This window comes from Berghia stephanieae, chromosome 14, assembly GCF_034508935.2.
Source record: "Berghia stephanieae isolate SIO BIC M18660-M18661 chromosome 14, UCSD_Bste_1.3, whole genome shotgun sequence".
Taxonomy (NCBI): domain Eukaryota; kingdom Metazoa; phylum Mollusca; class Gastropoda; order Nudibranchia; family Aeolidiidae; genus Berghia; species Berghia stephanieae.
In genome coordinates, this window is record NC_088373.1 from 14,458,528 (window position 1) to 14,483,432 (window position 24,905).

The 24,905-nt window shown below is 35.3% G+C and overlaps 1 protein-coding gene across 1 annotated transcript in view; it reads left to right on the forward strand.

The window, feature by feature from the left end:
• The window catches only part of LOC144960181 (uncharacterized), a 70,742-nt gene that overhangs the window by 9,649 nt on the left and 36,188 nt on the right, over positions 1-24,905 (forward strand). Inside the window, exons 6-17 of the mRNA XM_078893204.1 lie at positions 2,230-2,372; positions 3,449-3,558; positions 4,980-5,081; positions 8,076-8,252; positions 9,471-9,578; positions 11,830-11,949; positions 14,575-14,718; positions 15,775-15,858; positions 16,628-18,210; positions 19,833-20,010; positions 21,111-21,214; positions 22,787-22,886. Coding sequence (XP_078749330.1) covers positions 2,230-2,372; positions 3,449-3,558; positions 4,980-5,081; positions 8,076-8,252; positions 9,471-9,578; positions 11,830-11,949; positions 14,575-14,718; positions 15,775-15,858; positions 16,628-18,210; positions 19,833-20,010; positions 21,111-21,214; positions 22,787-22,886 — 2,953 coding nt within the window. The remainder of the gene's footprint in view (positions 1-2,229; positions 2,373-3,448; positions 3,559-4,979; positions 5,082-8,075; positions 8,253-9,470; positions 9,579-11,829; positions 11,950-14,574; positions 14,719-15,774; positions 15,859-16,627; positions 18,211-19,832; positions 20,011-21,110; positions 21,215-22,786; positions 22,887-24,905) is intronic.

The window sequence follows — 24,905 nt, forward strand, 5'->3', positions numbered from 1 at the left end:
TACTGAAGGCTAGCGGACCATTCTGAGAAATAGAATTCAAATTTATTTTCCTGAGCATTCTGAGAAATAGATCCGACCTTAATTTTATTCCAAGTTCACTTTTCATTGTGTTTGTTGAATGAGAAATTTGAATCTACAATTTTTATCCTTTTTGTCATTGTGGTAGCTCTTGAAAGCTGCTAGATCTAATTTTTTTGTCTTTTTCCTTTTGCTATGACATGCCCTAAACTTGAGCATTTGTATGGCGAAATATCCACTAAATGTGCTCAAAGTGCTTTACAAGGGGTCCATAGCCAACAACAATACTTAACATTTAGAACGAGACATGATTCCTGTTAGATGATATTACAATTTTTTTCAGACAGAGACAAAACTATTAAGGGCCAGGTAATCATTTTACACCTCAGTGAAAGAATGTGAGTAAAGAGCCTTTTCCAAGGACTCAACTATGCGCTGTTTGAATGAAGATCTGATTGAAAGTAACTTGCAATAGACTAGCATCCTATCCAAAGGGTAGCAAGTAATTGTTGTCTGGGATAAATCCCAGTTCCTTATTGGCCTTATGGCTCTGAAGGACTACTACTCTGTCTCTGTCCATGGCAAGCATCTCCAAGGAGTTCTAAATCTCATCCCATTCTTTCACTTCTGCCTCCATTGTTGGCATATACGTTGTTCCTTCATCCTTTGCCAATCTCAACATCCTCCTTCTTTATTCTCAAGATACGCCCTATTTATCTCCACCTCTATTTTATTTTTACATCCCCCTAATTGTTCCCATTTTCTGTAGATCTAAACCAATGCTCAGATTATATAAACACATACAGAAATTAAGTGAAGACATACATGCCTGTGAAGTGCCTCTCTCAAGTTACCTCTTTAACTTTATGGTGCCGGAGTTAGACAATCATTTCTTATCCATTCATTTGCACACCATGCTTAACATTGCTCGACTTTTTATCTTAAAAAAAAAAAAGAAACTATTCCTCTAGGCCATTGTAGTCACAACTGTTCACTCCATCTGGTTTTAAATAATGCAAACAATATTTTGGTGTTTTGAAAAAAAATATCCTTTTCTCATTCACTTTCGGTGTATCATTAGGTGTACAGTGCTTTTGTTTCTCCATTTCTTGCAATTAATAATATTTATTCAATTAAGATTTGATTTTGAAGTATTTTATTTTATTTATTTTTGTTTACTGTTGACTACTTTTTCCCCCTTCTTTTTGTGAATTATTTTACAGTGTTAGTTTAGTCTAATTGTGGAGTTCGATCCTTTTCCCTGCAGTATAAGTAAATTGATAATAATAATAAGCATATTTATATAGCGCCTTTCGTCGAAACTTTAAAGTGGACTAATACAAATTAATTGAAACAAAGTATTTTCTTCACTAATTATGAGTTTGCACAAGGCCAGTGGTAACTAGGGTCAGATCTGTCTATATCCATTATATCATTGAGTACAAAGTAATATGCACCTAAATTGCCCATTTAAAAAAGAAAAGTATGATTATATATATATATATATATTATATATCTAGAGAGAGAGAGAGAGGTGGGAGGGGGGGGGGGGGGGGGGGGGAGCAGGCAGGCAGGCACGTATGTAACCATGTAGGCCTAAGTATAATTTTTAAAAAAGATAATGCTGATTTACATCTAGAACACCACGAATATAACGTCTTCCTGTGATAGGGCCAGCACACTGCAAAATGCCTCTTCTCTGTTGAGGGGTGAAATCGCTGGCTGACATCTTCAGACATAAGTCTTGTAAGTTCCAAGATTGTACAGCAACACCACAGTGATACATTTTCTTGATATCTTATTGGAAATAAACCCTTTGAACCCTAAATTCGCTGCCCTGTCGATTGTTTTGGTTATTTTTTTGGCACTTTTTTAGATTTGGGTCCTGATATTTCAGTGTTAGAGCACTTGCTTCACAGGTCAGGGGACTGGTATTGATTCAAGGTGCAGTCAAGGTTTTTTCTATAGTGATTAGATCTGGCAGAGCATATTATTATGTGTGGCAGTCTAGCATCCTAACTGAAGGATAAAATGTAATTGCTACTGTCTGTTTAACCCTTCATAATCCAGAATTTATTCCAACACTCTGGGCCTCATGACTTTGAAGCACTTCATTCTGAAATAAAGAAAGAAAAAGTTTTCAACATGATCTATGTAGTATTGTAGTTCCAACAATTTTGACAAATTTTTTTGTCCATTTTCTAAAAACAGGAAAATCACGAGTACAATGCAGGAAAAGAAACAATGGAGAGATCTTGTACCCTACACAAAATATTTAACCCGGATTCGTTATCGTAACTCGCAAGGTCCAGGACCATGGAGTATGCCTTTTGGTTTCCAGACGAGTAAAACAGGTTTGTTACCAATTAGTAGATCAGTTGATTGTTTACTTTTGGGGCTAAATTCTTGTAATCGCAAGACAAAGAATGCTCAAAGGATATTTTGCAGGCCATTGAAAAAATTCTCATACATTTTGAAACAGTTTTAGGTCAAATGAAGATATGTTTGACATACTTTACAATACTAGAATACTAGAATGACATTTTAGATTTTGTATTATTTTCATTGACAATAGATCTTATTGCAATGTGAAATTGGACGTTTTTCTAATTTTTATGTGTACATATATCTGATGTGCATGCTAATAAAATAAATACTTAGCAAAGAAACATTTGAAAAATTGGTTTTGATATGAACTTAAGTGAGAAATTGTTTCCAAAATAAAAAAAAGGTTCCAAAATTATTGAGGGTTTTCAGTTCTTTTTATTACATATATAAATAGATGTATAGAGAGATCTTCCATAAAAAGGGGCTGCTTCACAATGAAAAAAGATAAAGAAGAAATACATTCTTTGTTCTGTCTTGAAGCTGTTATATTAATTTATTTCAACATATTTATTGGGGAAATATTCTGATATTTTAGAATAAAAACCTGTTTCGGGCTCGTTACCACAATGGGTACATGTTGGACAGGTGGCAAGTCCCCACTGATGTAGTTAGCGTGCTGTTAAGCAGCTTCTCGACCAAAGCCAACTGGCCATTGCCCAATGTCTCCTCTTGCTGGTGAAAAAGCCTGGCAACTTCTCCCCCAGTTTCGAGGAATCGATGTCCCCGCCTCTTCAAGGGATTGAATTCGTCCAAACTGACTTAAAACCTTTTTTACTAGCTGGATGCATAGCCAGATTCTAATGATTACAGGATGTAAAAGAGTGAGGATGGATATCTTGATTGATGACCAGCATATCTTTAGACAAGAAAATAAGATGCCATCACTGAAAACAGAAGATATTTTACACATGGTATGTATTCAGTCCTCTGGAAGAGTGGTTTTACACTTTCATTGAGATAGGAACCAGTTGTTTGACATCACTTTTGTTCCCTATTGGATTTAAAGATAATTTTACAACTCTGGTGTTGCTTTGATAAACAGTGCCAAGTGATCCAAACTTTGAAAACTACACAAATGATGAATTCAGCATTGGTTTGCAAGTGTTTGAACCAGTCAGGCCAAATGGAAACATTGAACTCTATCAAATACAGGTAAGTTGTTTGATGATGAAGGAGTGGGTGAGGTGCGGAGACGGGGGTGGGGAGGGGGGGGGGGGGTGATGGAATTGTTGATGGTGGTAATGATGAGTTGGATTGTGATGATGTTGATGCTGTTGTTATTGTTGTCATTGTTGTTTTAGTTTTGGTTATTGTTGTTATGCCATTGTTGGTGTCGTAGTCATCATCATCATCGTCGTCGTTGTCATTATCGTACTCATCATAATCATCATTGTTGTTATCATCATCATCATTGTTGTCGTTGTCATCATCATCATCATGAATGTCAATATTTAAATTTAAAAACTTGTGGCCAAAATGAACAAAACAAAATGTGTTTTGTCAGGCTTTTTCAGTAAAAACTGAATTAATAGAGCATAGAGTCAACAGTTGGGGGTTTAGTATAGCGAATTGATTTAGCACTTGCCTCATGAGCAAGGAACCAATTCAGTCACCGAGTGCAGTTGAATTTTTATTTTTTCTGTGGGTATCCTTGCTCTTTTACGTCCTGTAATCCTAAGAATCTGCCTATACATCCTGCTACTGAAATTGTTATGCCACCTTATGTAACCTATTCATTATTAGTACTCCAAAGGACTGGTTACACACTTCCAAGGATTTAGGAACCAAAAGAGAAGAGGATGTGACGTCATGACTTTTCTTCCCTATTTTGTAATTTGTTTAATCGCTTAGAGTCTGATGTCTCGGAGTTATAGCGCTATATAAGTTTTCAGCTTTATTATTATTATTATTATTATTATTATTATTATTATTATTATTATTATTATTATTATTATTATTATTATTATTATTACCCCTGTGTCCACACAGCAGTGTTTGGGTAGCTGTTTCTGTTAGATCAGACAAACTACTTTACTTTGCAGTAAATTAACGTCTTGTTTGAAGGTAGCAAGCTACAGTCTGTTGAATTAATGCTACAAAAAATGAGAAGAAGTCTCCTGGTTCCATTGGGCTTTATGGCTCTGAAGGATTTAACAATCTAATAACCAAAACAAACATATACTGGGTAGGGTTCCTGACTTCCCATATCGGGCAGGGGGGTACATACTGTGTCTTCCCCTTCAATCTTGTGCGGCTATGTTGTCTTTTGGTATGACACTCGCTTTCGGATCCGAAGGTCCTGGGTTTGCGCCTCGCTTGGCGCATAGTTGAGTCCTTAGAAACGACTCTTTACTCACATTCTCTCACAGTACTCAGGTGTAAAATGAGTACCTGGCCGTTTACAGCGTTGTCACTGTCCGAAAAAAAATTGTAATATCGCCTAACAGGCCTCATGTCTCGTCTTACATGTTAAGTGTTGCTGTTGGCCAGGGACCCTTTGTAAAGCACTTTGAGCACGTTTAGTGGATATTGCGCTATATAAAAGCTCCAGCTCAAAATCTTTCCATCCAAAGTTGTCTGGTGGATCTTTGCCTGTCATGAATCTGAACACTCGGAGTGCTGGTAGCCATTTCATTGTGGATGGACTTAGACCAAACACCACGTACTCTATCAAGGTAAAATGTCACTAATTATGATTATCATCACAAACATCCATCGTCATCATCATCATCATCATCATCATCATCATCATCATCATCATCATCATCATCATCCATCATCATTATCACAATCACCATCATCACTGTTTTCATAACCACAGCTGTCAATACCAGGTATTCATATGTTTGTTTAAATTAAATTTTAATTGAGCTTTTATTTAGTGCAATATTCACTAAACTTGCTCAAGGCGCTTTATAATAATAATAATAATAATAATAATAATAATAATAATAATAATAATAATAATAATGATAGTAATGATGATATTTTATTCATCCAAAAAAAAAAAAAAAAATTGTACAGACATATAAAATGCCGGTAATGATATCTACATAAACATATAAGTAAATAAAATGTGGTTAAAGTAAACATATGTAGTAGGTACAGTAAAATAATATTGTAAATTACTGGGTGGGGTTCCTGACCTCCCATAGTGGGCAGGGAGGTACTTACTGTGTCTTCTATCCCCCTATATCTGTTTTCCAACTTGCTTTCTATCTTTGTCTTGGAATGAGATTACTTGGATTTGTCCTGGTCCTGGTCGGATCCTGGCTGAGAGGGAAACAGTCAAATGTATAGTTAGTTTTGGGAGGTGATATTTTTTTCCTTATAAATCATCTCTCTGTTATGCACTGTATTATGTTTTCTTTATATTATATGTGATTTGTAAAGATTTGAGTGTATTTCTCTTAGTGGGGACCTGTGCTTGTGTCTAGGTGAGACTTTTAGTGATCTCAAACTAAGTACATTGATGGTGTGCTCTTGGAATCTACACCTGTTTCTTATTTGAACCGATTCCCCTTTGTCTTACCTTTCCTTGGATGTTTTAATTGTAATTCTGGAACTTTTTACTATCCCATTTGCTTTCTTTTTACTGGCGCTGATATGACCTTAATGTGTTGTAAGCGCCGTAAAACCCTTAAAAACAAAAACAAAACATTGTAAATTAACTCAGAAAAATTTTTCAATATCATTGGCCCTTATTACTCTGGGCTTGCCAGTCAGTGATCCTTCACATGCCCTTTCAGTATTGAACTTTGGAATAATAGAATGGCAGGTAGCTGTAACATTGGAAAGCTGTACAACCTCAACTACTGGCCGTTAATTAAGCATGAATATGACCAAGTAGACGGGTTTTCTCTTGGACGTTCAGTTTTGGCATGTATTCAAGAGTAAAAGAATTGAAACAAAGTGATTACAAAATAATTTCACAAAGATAATATATGTTTTGGTTTAAAACAGCAGATAACTTGTAAACATCAGCAGACAACACGGCAATGTTCATTCAGGGCACGTTGGTGCGAAAGGGTTCTGTTCAGAGAATTTAAGAACTTGCGTTATCACGATTGTCTCATTAACATTCTTAATAATTCCTTCTTTGTGTCATTTCTGAAATTGAAATATCAAGTTGTCTTACAAAAATGTTCACCATACACACTGTGATTGACAGATTGTAATATAATTATTCATGCCTGTGGTTTAATAAATTCTCTTTTAGGTGATATAACATTCTTGACTCTTAACACGTTGGTAAAGAATAGTAATTTTGCTTGTAAAAATGTAAGGTTATCTTTGCACATGTGTATGTAATTGTAAAGATGTAGTAAATAATTATATATATTGATATTAAAATTGTAGGTATGGAGTAATTTTAAAGAAGAAGATTTAAGTTAAAACATACATAGACCAAGTTTTTAAATTATTTGCCTTTTTAAAATGAAATGCAACGCGTTATCCTCTGTTCCATCTAGGTTTGAATTTGTATGTGTCTGATTTTATTCTTTGACCTCTTTGTCTCAATTCTTTGTTATAATGTCTTGTCCTTAAGTCGCAACTCCGCGCATCGAAGATAATTGCGACTGTTCGAGACTGCTTGAGACTTGAAGAAATAAATAACAATAAGAAGCTTCAATTTTATTTACTGAAACAAATTATGTAGATATTTCAAATTTCCCCTTGGTCAACAAAACATGATGCTGCAGACAAATCAATTAATTTTAAGTGTCTCATTCATTGTGTTTTGTTGACAAGAGGGAAACCCAAATCGTCCAATCATTTGTCTTTGTAAATTAAATTCCATCTTATTATTGTTATTGATTCTTTGTTAGGATGTTGCCTCTTGAACTTTATTTGATTGCTTCGGGTCTTTTGACCTCCCATGGTGGGCAGGAAATCACTTGTTATGTCCTCTATCCCTCTATATCTGAGTTGCTTTCTGTATCTGTCTTAGAATGCGATCACTTGGTTTTGTCCTGGCCTTTTCCGGAGTCCTTGGCTGAAAGAGAAACAGTGAATGTATAGTGTTAGTTTTGTGATTTTATTTTTTAAAACTTTATAAATCATCTTTCAGTTATTTACTGATCGTGATATTTTTGTTTTGAACATATTTTGTAACCATTTGAGTGTGTTCCTCATAGTGGGATCTTGTACTGGTGTCTGGATGAGACTTTTTAAGTGATCTCAAACTGAGTACACTGATAGCATGCTCTTGGAATCTATATCGGTTTCTTATTTGAAGCAAAAATCCATTCTCTTCCTATTTACTGGTGCTGATATGACCTAAATGTGTTGCAAGGCCCGTAAAACTTTTAAGAAGAACAAAAAAAACAAAAAACAACAACTTTATTTGAGAGTATTAACGAAAGAATGAAAATAGAGAGGCCTCGTATGGGAACAAAACTCTTTTGTTGCCATACAAAGCCACTCCATTTTCACTCTTTTGTTAGTATTTTCCCGATCACCGGCTTCAGGCAGCCCCTACCGTTTTCTATTTGAGAGTAACAACTCAATCCTCTGCCAATCTCCCTGTTTGTCTTGTGGTTACCCCCCCCCCTCCCGCCCGTCATCTATTTGTGTCCTGTTCCCAACTCTTTACTGGCTTCTCTCTTCTTTTACTGCCTTTTTAACATTTCCCTTTAGTATTAGATATGTTTCTCTCTCTAAAACAGATCAGGGCTAAGAATGAAATTGGATGGGGCAAGTGGAGTATACTACGTAAGATCAAAACCTGTACAGAGACAGATATGCAACCATTGTACATTAGGCAAACTCTTGGTAATGGGTCTTGTATCGGCATCACATGGGGCAGGCCTGCTAAAATAACTGGCGTGGTTGTTCAATACATGGTAAGTTTTTAAGTTTATGAATATCAGTAGAGAACAAAAAGGAACTGCCCGAAGCTTTGGATCTTTAAAAATTAAAAAAAAGTCCCTTCATAGCCATTAGTCCCGTGGCATCAGAGTCTATTCTGGTTTCTATAGCGTGAAATGGGTGATGGTAATTGCTTGCTACCCTTTGGATAGGACGCTAGTCTTTCAGTAAGTACGTTCTGCCAGATGTAACAGACATTGTGACGCATTCTTAATAATTAAAAGCATTACCAACAAAAAAAATGTATTAACAAAAAAAATAAATTAAAGCTTCTATTTTGGTTGATTAATTTTTTTCCATTTCTTTCTTCATAGTGTCTGTAAAGACAGCAAGGATATGCCACACATGCTTTAGAAATTAGGCAATTCTAAATATCAGAGACATTTAAGAAACAAAAGCATTTAGTAAACTGATGAAAATTTCAAACAGCCAAGAAATATAACATCGTTGGAAAAAAACGACAAACTCCAACAACAGCTGTACCACTTTCCTTTTCTAAAATACATTTGAAGCAGAACAAAACTCCCCTCCTTCCCTCCTTGCAGCTTTGGAACAACATCTCCTTCCCTTCCCCCCCCCCCCCCCCCCCCCCCCTTGACGTAGAATGCCCAAAAATGTTTGAAAAAAAATAGCGTTATAACTTGGAACAGACAAAATTTTATTTATACGTGATCCAGTAAAGTTGTACAAGATACGAGTGGTTGATACATGATTGTAAATTGTAGTGTGGATCTCTATTTCAAGACGTTTCTACAGCACCAATTGTACCAATATTAATTAAGCATTAATATGTGTTGCTCCTAACACAAGGGCAGACACCAATAAACAAACCAGCAGAGATCAAGTACATAATTTTTACACTTATGCCAAAAGTTTTTACCTTATGCCTAAAGACATTGTTGTATTTTTCAAAGGTTGAGATGCCAAAAGTTTTTAACTTCTGCCTAAAGACATTGTTGTATTTTTCAAAGGTTGAGATGCCAAAAGTTTTTACCTTATGCCTAAAGACATTGTTGTATTTTCAAAGGTTGAGATGCCAAAAGTTTAACTTATGCCTAAAGACATTGTTGTATTTTTCAAAGGTTGAGATGCCAAAAGTTTTTACCTTATGCCTAAAGACATTGTTGTATTTTCAAAGGTTGAGATGCCAAAAGTTTAACTTATGCCTAAAGACATTGTTGTATTTTTCAAAGGTTGAGATGACGCCTTACAACATCATTGCAGACAAGGAAAACAACCATGTTGCAGTATACAGCAACCAAACTTTTGAAGGAGTTCAGTGTGGCTTGGAACCTTATCGGGTAAGAAGCGGAAAAGTGTCTTTGTTGATTGTTCTTTTTTTTCAAGGAATCTGCTTTTCTCTGTGTGAAGTGAGTTTGTTAATTGGTCTGCATTTTTCACTGTTGATCTATTTAAATATTTAAAAAAAGAATAGGCTGTTAGAGGATTGAAAGATATGGATTTGGAGTTTATCCAGGTTCTGAAATGTTGCATTTAGAATTGATAATTACAATTGCATGCTACCTCTGATGTCTCTACCTATTTTAATAACAACAACAAGAACATCACGAGTGATGATGATGGTGAAATTATCAATAATAATAATAATAATAAATATTTTCATTCTTTTGGAAATTATTTGTACATACTGTGCATATTAAAATAAGTTATAAAAAATATTAAATAATTAGTAAAAAAAGGTAAAAAAATTAAATGATAAAAAATAAATTAAAAAATTTTTTTGTACATTTTTAAAAAGAATTAAAGAATGTATAAATATAATATATATATATATATATATATATATATATATATATATATATATATATATATATATATATATATATATATATATATATATATATATATATATATATATATATAAAATATATATATATATATAAACGATAACATAAAATCAGAAGATTGAAAAGTACATTCCAACAGATTTAAGTCACCCAACTCCCAAATCACCTCTGGGTGGACAGTGGGGTCAGGAAAACATCCGTTACACCTAGAATCTTTGCTTTGAGAGATGGATGATATAGACCTGTAAATTCTCAGTCAATTAACTGAAATCAGTCAATTTGTCAAATTCAAATATTTAAAAAAAGGAAAGAAAGAAAGAAAGAAATAAAAAAAGAAAGAATTCACAAATCGTAGTCCATGACCGTAAAGTAATTAGGAGTGTTCCACAGCGCTACGCATAGCTCATGGGGACCGTTTATATAACGATGTATATATTGCCAAGACTAAGCGACGCTTTTTATAAAAGGCTGTGTCTGAACACTTCCCTGGGTATTTTCACACATCCTTCGTTAAATTATTTTTTCACTTTCCAAACCCGTCGTGATCTCAACTGTAGCCAATTTTAACTGAGCCACCGAGCGATAAATTTCACTGTTTCATCTAAGCCAAAATTGACCACATTTACCTGGCGAGTCTCAAAACTATGATAAAGTAAATTGCGAATGCCGGAAGTCCGTTATGTAGACACCTTCGAAAGTTAGGATAGATTGCTACAAGCACATTTCGATTGCCTCACGTTGTAAACAAACTGGTTGACCGTTTCTTCACTGATTGAGTACCTGATTATAAGGAACAATGGTAAGTAGCTTAATTAATTTCCATGCAAATCAGGACGTTTTCTGCCATTGTTTTGCTCAAGCCCAAGCGAGCTTGCTGTTTTGTGGCGATTTACCTTCATTTCGATTCTTTGAATTTTTCCGCTACGCCTGCCGAAGTTTCTTCTTGATAATTCACTTCTACTTAATAATTCAGTGTAGTGGTCTGAAGTCATATTTATTTAAGTTTTTTGTCTTCTGTCATTTACTGATTGAAAATCAAGTTTGCTCATTGCTACATTATTCTAATGTTCTCACAAGGGCTGAGCTGTTCGTGGATCGCAGTTCAGACTTGTCGAGCATCGATAAAGATGTGAGGAATAAATTCAATTGGTCATGGCACTAGAAGTTAAAGATGATAATGGTGATTATTTTTCTGACTATGTCAAAAAAATTCCAGAGGCAGGAATATGACTTTGATGAAGTCATCTTTACCTATATGAATGACATGCTTATTTAGCATTCCTTCTACATCAAATTATGGCAGTCATACTTCCAGTAAGAAATAACACCCACTATTTTAATATATTTTATTTATCACTCTGCTCTCCAATGATGCCCTTATTTTTAAAAAAATAATTGAATCTTCAGTTTGTCGAAGATTTTCAGTCAATTTTTATAGAGCTCATTTACAGGTCTAATGATATACCTACTGAGGTATTGGGACCTCTGATGTTGATCTGTTAACCCAATTTTGGACCTGCTACTTAGTCTCTTTTGATCATAAAAATAAAAGTGATATCAAAAGAAACTCATGTCAGCTTTCAGAAACTATAAATAGAATTATATTTCCTTTTTGTCAATTTTTACTTTATGATTTCATGTATTTTTATAAATGTAAAAGTCTAGCATTCGGACCATTTTGTCTCTGAACACCACATGAATTATCCATCTCGCATTCTAGTCATTTATCTATTCCTTATTCCAGATTTACAATGTTCAGATTTCAATAATGCTATCTAATGGACATGCAGGGCTCCCTATTCTTGCCTATTATTGGTCAGGTGGAGCTACTCCCCCAAAACCCCAACCTCCATACATCAAAGAGGTTTGTTCCATTAACGACATTTCCCCAAAATCCATGAACTCTAATCACTACAGTCCCTTTGCAGCCATCCTTCTTCCCCCCCCCCCCCAACCCCCAACCCCAATCTTCTAAGAGGTCTTTTCACTTATCAGTCACACCCACACCCAAAAAAAAAACCTGACACTTAAAGAGGTTTATTTCCATCGCAACCAAATCTCCAAATTCTCAACCTCTAATCATCAAAGGGGTCTTCTGCCTTAACAGCCACACTCCTCTTCTTCTTTCAGCTTATCCCGCGTTTTGCAGGGTTGCCATAATGAATAGCACATCTCCATGCATCTTCCTCCTCCAGGCCCCGTAGATTCGTATCGTCCTTTACCCAATATAACCATCTAGTCTTTGGGCATCCCTTTTTCCTCTTTCCTGCTAATATTATGTATGCCCAATACTTTCCTTCCCATGTATTCTCTCTCTCGTCTCTTAATATGTCTGAACCATTTCAATCTATCTTCTCTCATCTTTATTGATACATTCTTCACTTCAGTCAACCTTTGATTTTGTTCATTTCTCACTTTATCTTTTCTTGTCCAGCCAAGTGACCATCTCAACATCCTCATTTCTTCCACCTCAACTTCTTTATCTTGTTTCTTTGTTGTAGTCCATCTCTAGTGCCTGCTCCACTCACTTTTCTCTAGTCCATATAACATTGCTGGTCTTAAAACAGAGTATATATTTTCCCCCTCAGCTTTGCGGAAATTCGTCACACGTAACTCCAGTTACCTTCCTCCAATTATTCCAGCCTCCCTGTATCCTCTTCTTAACCTCCATCTCCTTGTCCCCATCTCCTTGTACAGTTGTTTCTATTTGTCCCTTGCACATCCTCTTCTATCTTTATCTTTAACAGTCACACTCCCCAAACCTCCAAATTCAAAAACATTAATGAAGTTTTTCTCTTAATAACCACACTCCCAATACCCCGACCTCCAGTCATTTAAAGTTATTTGTTTCCTTAAAAGGCCAACTTTGAAATCAAAGAAATGCAACTCAATCATTAAATATATAATTTGGGGGAGATGAATTTGGTGAAGTCATTTTTTGGTCTAACCAGTTTTTGCTTCATAACATGATACAAACCAGAAAACGTTTTCCTTTTCAGAGCATGGACATCATCGAAATCTGCAGTTATAGTTTGATTTGTGACTTGGGTCATATTTTTCATGTTTTAAATTAAAAACCAATCCTAAATTATACCTAAACGATTCTATGATAATGAGGTAATTCAGAAAAACCTGGTCAAATTTTCTCAGTATACGATGGGTCAATTTTTTTCTCCCTTGAAATTGGATATCATTAAAAAAAAGTTTGACATTTTGTCCTTCGTGAACAAAGGACATTTCAACTCGCAGATCCTCTTATCAAAGCACCTGATAGTTGGTTCTGTGTACAAATTTAAGATATTGATGACCCCGGTTGCAAACTGTTGACCTCCAAGAATCTGTAGTTTCCTAATGATAGGCTAAGATCACCCTTCAAGTAATGATGCATTGTGTCTATAAATATTGGATAAAACTATCCAATGGAAAATGTTTTTTATTGACAAGTGACAAAACAGTTCATGTCCATTGAACTTTGATATCATTGTTTGAAGTTTTTGTCATCTTCTGCATAATTGAGTTTTTTCTTGGGTTTAGTGGTTTGAGACTGCGGTCATTGATGTGTTAAAGGCCAAATTTTGACACCGCATTTTCATTTTCTTTTTTTCCAGATCTTTTATCTTTAAAATATAACATCTTTGGTTCTAATTAAGACAATTAAATAAAATGAAATGCAAAGCGGTTAGAATGAATGCAGAAATAGCATCAACTATTCGTGGAAAAATTAAGTTGTTCATTTTCACTCTACTTTACTAAGTCTCTTCACAAATGTGACCCTTTGCCTCAAAACGGTATTAAGTCCGGATGGTTAAGATGTTGAAAATTGAATTTATAGCCAGACATATCAGACTTGTGTTGAGTATGTTTTATTGAGGAGAATGGATACCATATTTTAGGGTGCTATTGCCAACAATTTATATTTTTGACCAGTTTAACATTTAATTCGGCTTTTAAGCATGCGGTTTGTTCCGACATAATACCGTTTTGAGACAATGGGTCACAAATGACATGCAATTACTATCTTTTAGCAAAGCCTGTTTAAAGATGATTCAAGTCGGTGATATAATGATTTGTCCTCAAAAAAGGCATTTTACACAGTAATCTCTGGCCATCAGCAGTAACAGGGTAACTGGGTTGTTTGATTTGGTGCAAAGTACTCTGCAAAAAAGACCGGCCTCCTATCCAAATTGTAGCAACTGGGATAATTTATGTGCCATGGGCTTTATCATTTATAAAGATTACTTTTTAAATAACCTTTGAGTCCCCATTTGGAGTGGAGCATAGTTGAGTCATAGGACAATTCTGTAACTGTACTCAAGTGTAAAATGAATACCTGGCTGTTAACAATGTTAAATTGTAACACTGCCTTACATGTGTCACATCTCATCCTACATGTTAAGTGTTGCTGTTTTGTTAGAGACCCCGTGTAAAGTGCTTTGAGAATGTTTAGTGGATAAAGATGTTCAAGTTTTTTAAAAATTTTATTTATAAGATAACAGATCATACAATAACAGTAAAAGTCTCTTCAGTCAAATTTGACGATGGTCCAATCTCCGGCTATGAGCTCCGACTGTTGAAATTGGGACCAAGGCCATCTGGCTATGATGACAGACCTCGCAGTATCGACAAATGGAAGGCAAGTCTTACAGATGATTGCAGATCACGACAAATCCTTACGTGTTTGATATGTTGCAGTAACAGTATTCTCTGTTTTGTGCGGCTATGTGGTCTAGTGGTATGACACTCGCTTTTGGAATGGAAGGTCCTGGGTTCAAGCCTTGCTCGCCACATAGTTGAGTCCTTGGAAAAGGCTCTTCACTCACATTCTCTCACCATACTCGGGTGTAAAATGAGTACCTGGCCGTTAACAGCGTTGTGTCTTCTGTCCGAAAAAAAAATGTAATATCACCTAACAGGCATCATGTAATGTCCTACATGTTAAGTGTTGCTGTTATCCAGGGACCACTTGTCAAGCACTTTGAGCATGTTTAGTGGATATATAAAAGCTCAAGTTTTTTTGTTTTTAAAATTTTTTTTAAAAGTATTCTCTTACAAAAATTTCTATACTTTAAGTACTTCATAATTTTGGTTTTGGCATGGAGATGTCACAATGCTCCCATAGTAGGCATGGGGGTCACTTGCTATGTCGTCTATCTCCCTATATATGTTCTCCAACTTGCTTTCTGACTTTGTCATGGAATGCGATTATTCAGTTTTGTCCTGGCCCTGGCTGGAGTCCTCAGCTGGGAGGGAAACAGTCAAATTTCCGGTTATAGTTTTGGGAGATTATTTTTTTCCCTTGTAAATCATCTCTCTGTTGTCATATTATACTGTTTTATATTTTGTTTTGAATATATGATGGTTTGTAAACATTCCTCTAAGTGGATCCTGTGCTTGTAATTGTTTTACCAAAAACTATAATTATTCCACGATCATTTACCACAATTATTTTCTCTGTTAGACAATGGTATATGTTTGTAAGGTGAGAATTAAAAAAAACAACAAAACATTGGACCATTCTGTGTATGGAATGGACCTTTGCACGTCCCAGAATTATGTTTTTTTTCACTAGCAACCTAGATTATCCAAATATAGTTTTGGGTCATGTTGGTATTGTGCATATTGGTGTCCCGATTTGGCACTTTGAAGAGTTGGCAGCGATGAAACAGTCATCTAAATATAATCGTTTCAGGTCTTTGAGATGCAGGGTAAAGCTGTAAGGAAGGAAACTATGAGTCAGGCAAGAGGTTCACCATCTGTGAGGATTGTCTCCAAGGTAGAACAACTGCCAATGGAAATTGTGTCTTAGGGACACAGAGCTTATACAATAATAATAATAATAATAATAATAATAATAATAATAATAATAATAATAATAATAATAATAATAATAATAATAATAATAATAATAATAATAAATAATAACAATAATAATAATAATGATAATAATAATGACGATAATGATGATGATAATAATAATAATTAAATTAATAATAATAATAAAAATAAAATAATAATAAAAATAATAATAATAATAATAATAATAATAATAATAATAATAATAATAATAATAATAATAATGACGATAATGATGCTGATAATAATAATAATGAAATTAATAATAGCAACAACAACAATAACAAGAATAATGATGATGATAATAATAATAATAATAATAATAATAATAATACCTAATATTAATAATAATAATAACCACCACCACCACCACCACAACCTCCTCCTGCTCCTCCTCTTCCTCCTCTTCCTCCTCTTCCTCCTCCTCCTCCTCTTCCTCCTCCTCCTCCTACTCTTCTTCCTCCTCATCCTCTTCTTCTACTTCTTCTTTTCTTCTTCTTCTTCTTCTTCTTCTTCTTCTTCTTCTTCTTCTTCTTCTTCTTCTTCTTCTTCTTCATCATCATCATCATCATCATCATCATCATCATCATCATCATCATCATCATCATCATCATGGTCATCATCATCATGGTTATCACCATCACCACCATTTAACCCCCATTCCCAAACTTGACCTTTCTCTATATCAGAGATCTGTTCATGACCCCCATCATAAGCTTCTTCAAGAAGTCATAATCAAGCCCTATTTTGACACGTCAATTAATACAGATTCACGGAAGCATTCTAAAAAATTCTATCACGGTGTTAAAGATGAGAGAATGTTATCATCGTCTCACCACAATATCAGAATGTTGCCAATAATGGTAAAACTTAAGGAGCCTTCTATTATTTCAATACCGTTCATAAATGGAGATGGCGAAGGACACAGATACTTGGTAAAAGCTTTTAATGACTGGAAAAGGAGAAAGATTGAACGCTTGGTTACCAGTGCTTTGAAAAATAGTGGTTTTCTTGCGAGTTACAGTAATAAAAGGATTAAAGAGACAGAGACTTCAGAGAGGATAAGATTAGGAATTGTAAAAACTGAGGATGAGGAAAACATGAGCAAATTTAACAAATTGATTGGGAAGAATATGTGGACTAACGATGACATAAAATCAGGAATGGTGGAAGCTGGTGAAAAGAAAAATTTGGAGAAGATGACTAAAGCTCATAAAATGCATAAAATGATTGGGAGGAATAAAAGGACTGCGGGTGATGTAAAAATGGGAATGTTGAAAGCTGACGAAATGAAAAAAATTGAGGAGGATGGAAAGATTAGTAAAGTTAAAGATCACAAAAGGTTTGTTGAAAAGATTTGGATGATGGGAATGGAAAGGCATCCCAGAGGTGTACCCTATGAGATGGTTTTAGATGAGGGAGATGATATCATGAGTAGGAAAAAAGCATCTTTTGAATTTGACCAGATGGACATGGAGATGATGAATGTGAGGAAAGAGGACGAGGAAAGTGAGAGGCTGAGTGCTGGAAGAAATACTGATATCAGAGGCAATTGGAGGAAGAAGAAGAAACGGATTAAAGGAACGTTTTATACGATTAAAACGGAGAAAACTGGAAAGAGAACAATGAAGAAAAGGAAGAATCATAGAAAGAGGTTTCGTAGGGAGATGAGCACAGAAAGTGGGAAAGGAAATGCCGTTTCAGAAATCAGGGGTAATAGAAGCAGCAGCATTGACAACAGCGACAATGTAAGTTTTGAGTGGCTGGACGTGTTGGAGAATGTTGACAAAAAGACGAAAGAAAGAAATATGAAGAGACAAATTAATGGAAATGTAGAGCGAGAAGTGGAAGATATGAAGATGAAGACTCGAATAAAAAATAGGAAGAGAGTAAGAAAGATGGAGAGGCAGAAGAAAGATAGAAGTTTTTGGAAACAAAAACAGATGATGGTTTTTGGGGAAAGAGAGGGTATTGTGAATGGCAATGAGAGTTGTTACATACCCGATAGGGGTGACATAATGCCAGGAGAAAAGAAAGGAGAAGTTGATAATAGAGAAAGGAGAGAGGTTGAAATTATGAAAGACAGGAAGAGTGCTGGAAGTAAAGCTCATGATAAGAGAAATTTGAAAAATTATGGAGGCCAAAGAGCAAATAGTAGGAAGAGGAGAAGGAGGAGGAATGTAAAGAGAGAAGGGAAGCAATCAAGCATTGGCATTGGTTTACCTGGTACTCTGTGGCTTGACCTCAGACCTGAAGATGTCCAAGAGGCTACGTAAGTTTCTTTCTTTTTTTTCTTTTCTCTCTGTTATGGGACATTCATTGAGGAAGTTCTTGCTTGTTTTTTGTTGTTGTTGTTGTTGATGTTTTAGTCCGTCTCTTTCTTCTTCTCCTCTTTTTTCTCTTACTCCTTCCTCTTCCTCCTCTCTCTCATCTTCATCTCCTCCACCCTTGCATATCTCATCTTACCCTTCCGAAATTGTCCTCTTTTGTCTGCCCGGGTTTGTAAAATTACATCTTTCTGTCATAATTGTTCCTCAAAGTATTTTTTAATTTTTTATTGTGTTTATGTAATGAATGACAACTCTAAGGCTGGAGGTACTATTTAGATTTGAGTCCAGAAATGAAGTCCAAATAACCTCCATCTGGCATCGAGAATTTAAAAGTTTTTACCTTGCTATTTATTAGTTGTAAAATCTCCTGCATGATAGATTTTTTGTTGAAGACATGAAATTAAGAAACTTTATGGTTTACTTGCGTGACACTCCGCTTTCACCCTGTAGGTCAAATGAAAATGTTGCTGCTTGCACTGCTTGAAGCTCGAAGGGAAAACCTGAAACGTTTAATAAATTGAAGCTTACATTTCAATACTTATTGTTAATTTTTTCCCTGTAGGTCAAGGGCATGAGTTGGCTGCCGTGGCTGATGCAAAGTTGAGTCCTTGGAAAAAGCTCTTTACATTATCATCATACTCAGGTGTAAAATGGATGCCCAACCAATAATAGCATTGTCGCTATCAAAAATAAATTATGATGGTGTATATTTTGTTCTGTATGCTCATTGTTGCTTTTCGCCTAGAACCCCCATGTAAAGTGCTTTGACAACGTTAAGTCAATAGTTTGCTTGATAATTCAGAGCTACTATGAGTAGTGTACACATTTCATAATTCACAAGGGAGTGAAATAAAAAAGAGCTTATATATATATATATATATATATATATATATATATATCACACAATATTCACTCAATGTACCCAAAGAGCTTTGCAACAGCGACACAATATATTAGACAAGATATGACTCTTTTTTTAATATAGAAACAACCCTGTTGCAGGTCAAGAACTAATTGTATAGCTGAGTAAGGTGAGAGGACGTGAGTGAAGAGCCTTTCCACGGACTCAACTCTGCGACCAACCATAGTATTAGGATTACTTACTTACTTAATCTTCTTCTGGCCTTGAGGCACATGGGGCATCCACCAGACTTCTCCATTTTTTTGCTGTGGTTGTATTCCAGGACAGGCCTGCTTCCTTTATATTTTTTTTTCCATGGTCCTTCGTCAGGTCTCTTTGGGTCTCCCCCTCTTTCTCTTTCCATCTGCTGTCCAGTTCAGGGCTGTCTTCGGAAGTGACCCTTTATCCATTCTGACCACATGACCCAGCCAATGCCATCTTCTTCTTTTATTTGGTTTGCAATGTTAGTGTAGTCATCTTTCTTTAATAGATCCATTGTTTTTATTTTTGTAGGCTGAAATATGTTGAAAATTCTTTTTAGGCTTCTAGCTTTTGTATTATGGAGGAAGTCATTTTCCAACTTTCACTTCCATAAAGCAGTACACTTTTGCTTTTTTCTTGAGTATTAGGATGATGTTTACAAATTTTAAATGACATTTTCAGACTTGTGGTGATTGGTGATGGTCAGTATGTAAACGGTCAGTTGAACAGGCCAGTGAATGCTGCCACAGAATATGCAGTCCTCTTTGTGGTCAAGAGCACGGTGGTGGACACGACCAAACACAACTTGGTCATCAGTCAAGTTTCTGCTGTTACTCTAGATGAGAGGCGGGTGGAGAAGGTATATCTTTGAACATGTACCTTTGTGTGTGTGTATGTGTGTGTATCTCTCTGTGTATGTATGTACATGTGTGTGTGTGTGTGAGTGATAGTGGATATATCCAAACACAACTTTGTTGTCAGTCAAGTTTCTGCTGTGACACTGGGATGAGAGGCGGGTGGAGAAGGTATATCTTTGAGAATGTGCCTTTCTTTTTATATATTTGTATGGTGTTTGTGTTTGTGGGTATCTCTGTGTGTGTATGTTTTGTGTGTATCTGTGTGTGTGTGTGTGTGTGTTTGATAGTGGGTACAGCCAAACACAACTTTGTCATCAGTCAAGTTTCTGCTGTTACCCTGGATGAGAGGCGGGTGGAGAAGGTATATCTTTGAACATGTGCCTTTCTGTGTGTGTATGTGATTATGTATGTGTGTGTGTGTGTTAGTGGATATATCCAAATATAACTTTGTTGTCAGCCAAGTTTCTGCTGTGACACTGGATGGGAGGCGGGTGGAGAAGGTATATCTTTGAAAATGTGCCTTTCTGTGCGCGTATGTGATTATGTAAGTGTGCACATGTGTATGTATATGTGCGTGTGTGTATTTGTGTGTGTGCTTGTGCGTGTGAGTGTGTTTGTGTATGTGTGTGGGTGTATGGATACAACCAAATACAGCTTAATTGTCAGTCAAGTTTCTGCTGCTAAACAGGATTAGATGCTGGTAGAGAAAGTAAAAAAAAATATTCAAGTGTGTATATGTATGTATGTGTGTGTGTGTGTGTGTGCATGTATGCATATTTATGTATGTATCTATCTATCTATCTATACACATATATATATATATATATATCTCTGTGTGTGTGCTTGTTGACCAGATAGTTGTTAGTCCTACCCCCCCCCCCCTCTCTCTCTCTCTCTCTCTACATCTTTCTCTTTCTCTCACTATCACATACTATCTCTCTCTTCCTCTCACCCCCCCCCTCTCTCATGTAGATAAAGGTGCCACGAGGATGATGTTGATGATGATAATGACAATGACAACAATGATGATGATGATGAAACTAATATTGTCGATGATTGCTACGTTGTTAACCTCAAAACTCATTTCTATTTTAACTCTTAGGCCAAGACACCGTCACCATCCATCCACTCCCTGGTGTTAACACTAGCCATTGTCATCCCAATATTCATCCTACTCCTTTTTTGTCTCATAATGTTTGCTGTTAGGTACGTAAAACAAAATAACGAGCTTATCTATCCACTTAATGTGCTCAAAGCACTTTACAAGGGGTCACAAGTCAACAGCAAGACTTAACATGTAGGACAGGATTCCTAGTTTTTTAATTTTTTTTATTGAGCTTTATAGAGCGCAATATCCACTAAATGTGCTCAAAGCGCTTTACAAGGGATCCCTGGTCAACAGCAACATTTAACATTTAGGACGGGACATGACACCTGATAGGTGATAATACAATTTTCGGACAAAGACAACGCTATTAACGGCCAGGTACTCATTTTACACCTGAGTACAGTGAGAGAAAGTGAGTAAAGAGCCTTTTCCAAGGACTCAACTGTGCGCCGAGCGCGAGGCTCGAACCCAGGACCTTCCGATCCGAAAGCGAGTGTCATACTGCAAGACCACATTTTTTTTTTTCCGACAGAGACAACATTGTTAACGGCCAGGTACTCATTTTACACCTGAATACGATGAGAGAATGTGTGAGTAAAGAGTCTTTTCCAAGGACTCAACTATGTACCACTCAGAGCGGGACTTGAACCCAGGACCTACCGATCCAAAGGAGAGTATCATAATTCGAGATCACATAGCCACACATGTATTTACTCCATTGTAATTGAAATTGCTGTGTTTTTATTATTTATTGTATTTATTTATTTATTTTATGGATGTAAAGTGAATAGAGTCTGTTGAAATGGGTGTAGGGAAACTATGCAAATGTTATTATTGTTATTATTATTATTATTAATATTATTATTATTATTATTATTATTATTATTATTATTATTATTATTATTATTATTATATTATTATTATTGTTATTATTATTATTATTATTATTATTATTATTATTATTATTTATTATTATTATTGGTATTATTATTATTATTAACATTATTATTATTTTTATTATTATTATTATTATTAATATTATTAATATTATTATTATTATTATTATTATTATTATTGTTGTTTATTATTATTATTACTATTAGTATTATTATTATTATTATTATTATTATTATTATTATTATTATTATTATTATTATTATTATTATTATTATTATCCCTTGAAAATAAACAAACCTGTAAGAAATACATATCCACATTTACATTGTGTGTCACTCCACCATTTCAACGTATTCGATGCGCTTCTCAATGATTGATTTCTTTCCCTAGCAGGCCACATTGAAACATTGATGTCCTTATCATAGTGTACAAGCATGGAAAGCTCAATGGTCATGTTCTTTAAAAACAAAATTAATGAATAAATGAAACTTATAGAAGAAAATGCCATTGTCCATTTCACACTATAGAAACCGGGATAAACTCCGACACCTTGTGCCTAATGGCTCTTAAGGACTTTAAAAAAATTATTCACAGTACAGCAAAATGAGAAAATAAGATCAGCTGAAAGCAATGACTGAACTAATGTCTTCTGTGTTAGTGAAATGTCTTAGCCACCCAGCCTTCTCATCCCGTTGGTTTGAACACTATTATAGTGACAAAAAATGTAGTTTTATTTATTAATAAGTAAGCTTTTATCTTTAATTCCATTTCAGGTATTGTGTTAAAAAGTATATGAAGAAGAAGAAGAAGAAAAAGTCTAGAAATATGAGTTACGACGAATTTGATGAAGATTTTGCCCTGGATGGTGGAGAGGTTGGTACAGTGTTTGTTTATTTGATTATGAAATTTTGAATGGCTGAAGTGAGAAGTGGGCGTGGCTACTTGTAGGGTCCTCTCTATCGTCTTTTGATGGAGTTTTCAGTCTTTATCTGAGAATGTCATGATTTTGTCCAGGTGTGGAGTCTGTTGTCATGAGAGAAGGCTCTAAACTGAGAGCATTCAATTTTCTCTCCTGTTCGTGAATAATTAGTGTGTCATAGACGCAATACTTTTCTGTAATTTACTCACAACAAACACATGAAACATACCAGCGAACAAAAGTATGTGTAACCTGAAACGTTTATATTAATATTCAAACATTTATTTAGTGAGAACTGATCATCTAAAGGTGTTCTTAACACAATAACAAAGAAACTGTGTTGTTTCACTTTGTTGGTAGGAAATCAAGGAATTTAAATCCCGAGATGTAACATTTGTGTTCGATTCATGTACAGTTTGGCAACTAAAACGAATGAGTTGCACTCACTTTGCTATGATAAAACAAGAGACCGACTGAGAGGAAAGGTCAAATAGAGGGCAAGACGGACTGGAGAGGAAATTGATTACACTCAGTTTACAGCCTAAGTCGAGGAAGTTTGTGCTGTTTTGTTTTTTCTTTTTGTGAATCATCCCACAAAACTTGGAGTGAGATAATAATAATAATAATAATAGTAATCCAGTCGACTCTTCTTAATCACACACCCTCAGGAGTTTGAGCTTGGGACTGTTATGCTCAAGAATTTAGACTCATTAGAAGTGTTTTTTCTTGTTTGTTTCTTTTTATGTTATTTTATTATTTATTCTTTTTATGGTTTGGTTTTGGGGGCTTTTATTTTGTTTGATTTTTTAAATTTCATTTCTTATTTATATTTCATCGACAACAAAATGTGACACTATTGTTTTGTAAGAATAGTAATCATGAAGCCTTGATGGTAGGAAAGCCCTGTCTTGTCTGCATTGTAAAGGTCATTAGTCTCACTGATTTGCTGGCAGAAGAGACATCAGCATAGTGTTTTTCTTCATTTTCTTTTTAAAACACAACATTCTGTCGACCTTTCCATCTCGAGAGCCAGCTTTCTCATGGGGAGAAAGGCGTGCCTTGAGTTGGTGCCAGTTCAGTTGCCTTTTGAGTTATCAATGTGGACTGGGACCAGAAAGATCAATCAAAAGATAGGACGCGATTCCTCACTGTAATCCTTTATAATTCTTTATAATTGTTCACGGCCCAGTAGAGAAAAACAATGCACGGGTAGAAATTTGCAATTTAGTGGTCAGACAATGTTAACAAACATGGCATTGGGTGGACTGCGATAACGGTTCACGCCTTATGATGCAGACAGCGAGTGCTGAGTCAATTAGCCTGTCATGTCAGGTAATCCTTTGATGTCAGTTAACAAGCATTGCGCGTCGGACCTTGCCTGGGACAGAGGAATAGTGGAATTGCGTTAATGGGAAAGCTTATTTTATGTGTGATATGATTTTAACGTGTGGAAATGGTTCAATAAGAAATGCATTTTCATTACCTTTTTTTGTTGTTGTAATTTAAAGATATTTGTCTCCAAACAAGATGGAATTAAGGTGTAGCAATTAAGCAGAGCGATTATATTCAGTTCTTCTGGAATGTGTAGCGAATAGGCGGAGTGTGAAATTAACCAATGGTCAATTAAGCAGAGTGAACTGTAATAATAATAATAATAATAATAATAATAATAATAATAATAGTGATAACAACAACAGATAATATGGAAACGCTCTTTACCAGTGACTCAGACCACTTCACTTCGTACACGTAAAAATCCTTGATACAGGTAATAAGATAAGATTAGAGATGGTGGTGAAGGATGCACTAGTACTGCCATCACATATCTTGAGCTTTTAGACAAATTGGGAGCAGGCACTGGTGCCAGATAAAAATCTGGAAAGGGGTGAATGACACAGTCGTGGGCTGAGCAGAAAGAAGAATGCAAGAACACCACAACTATGCTGATAACCTGGTAACATTTGCGGCTGTTA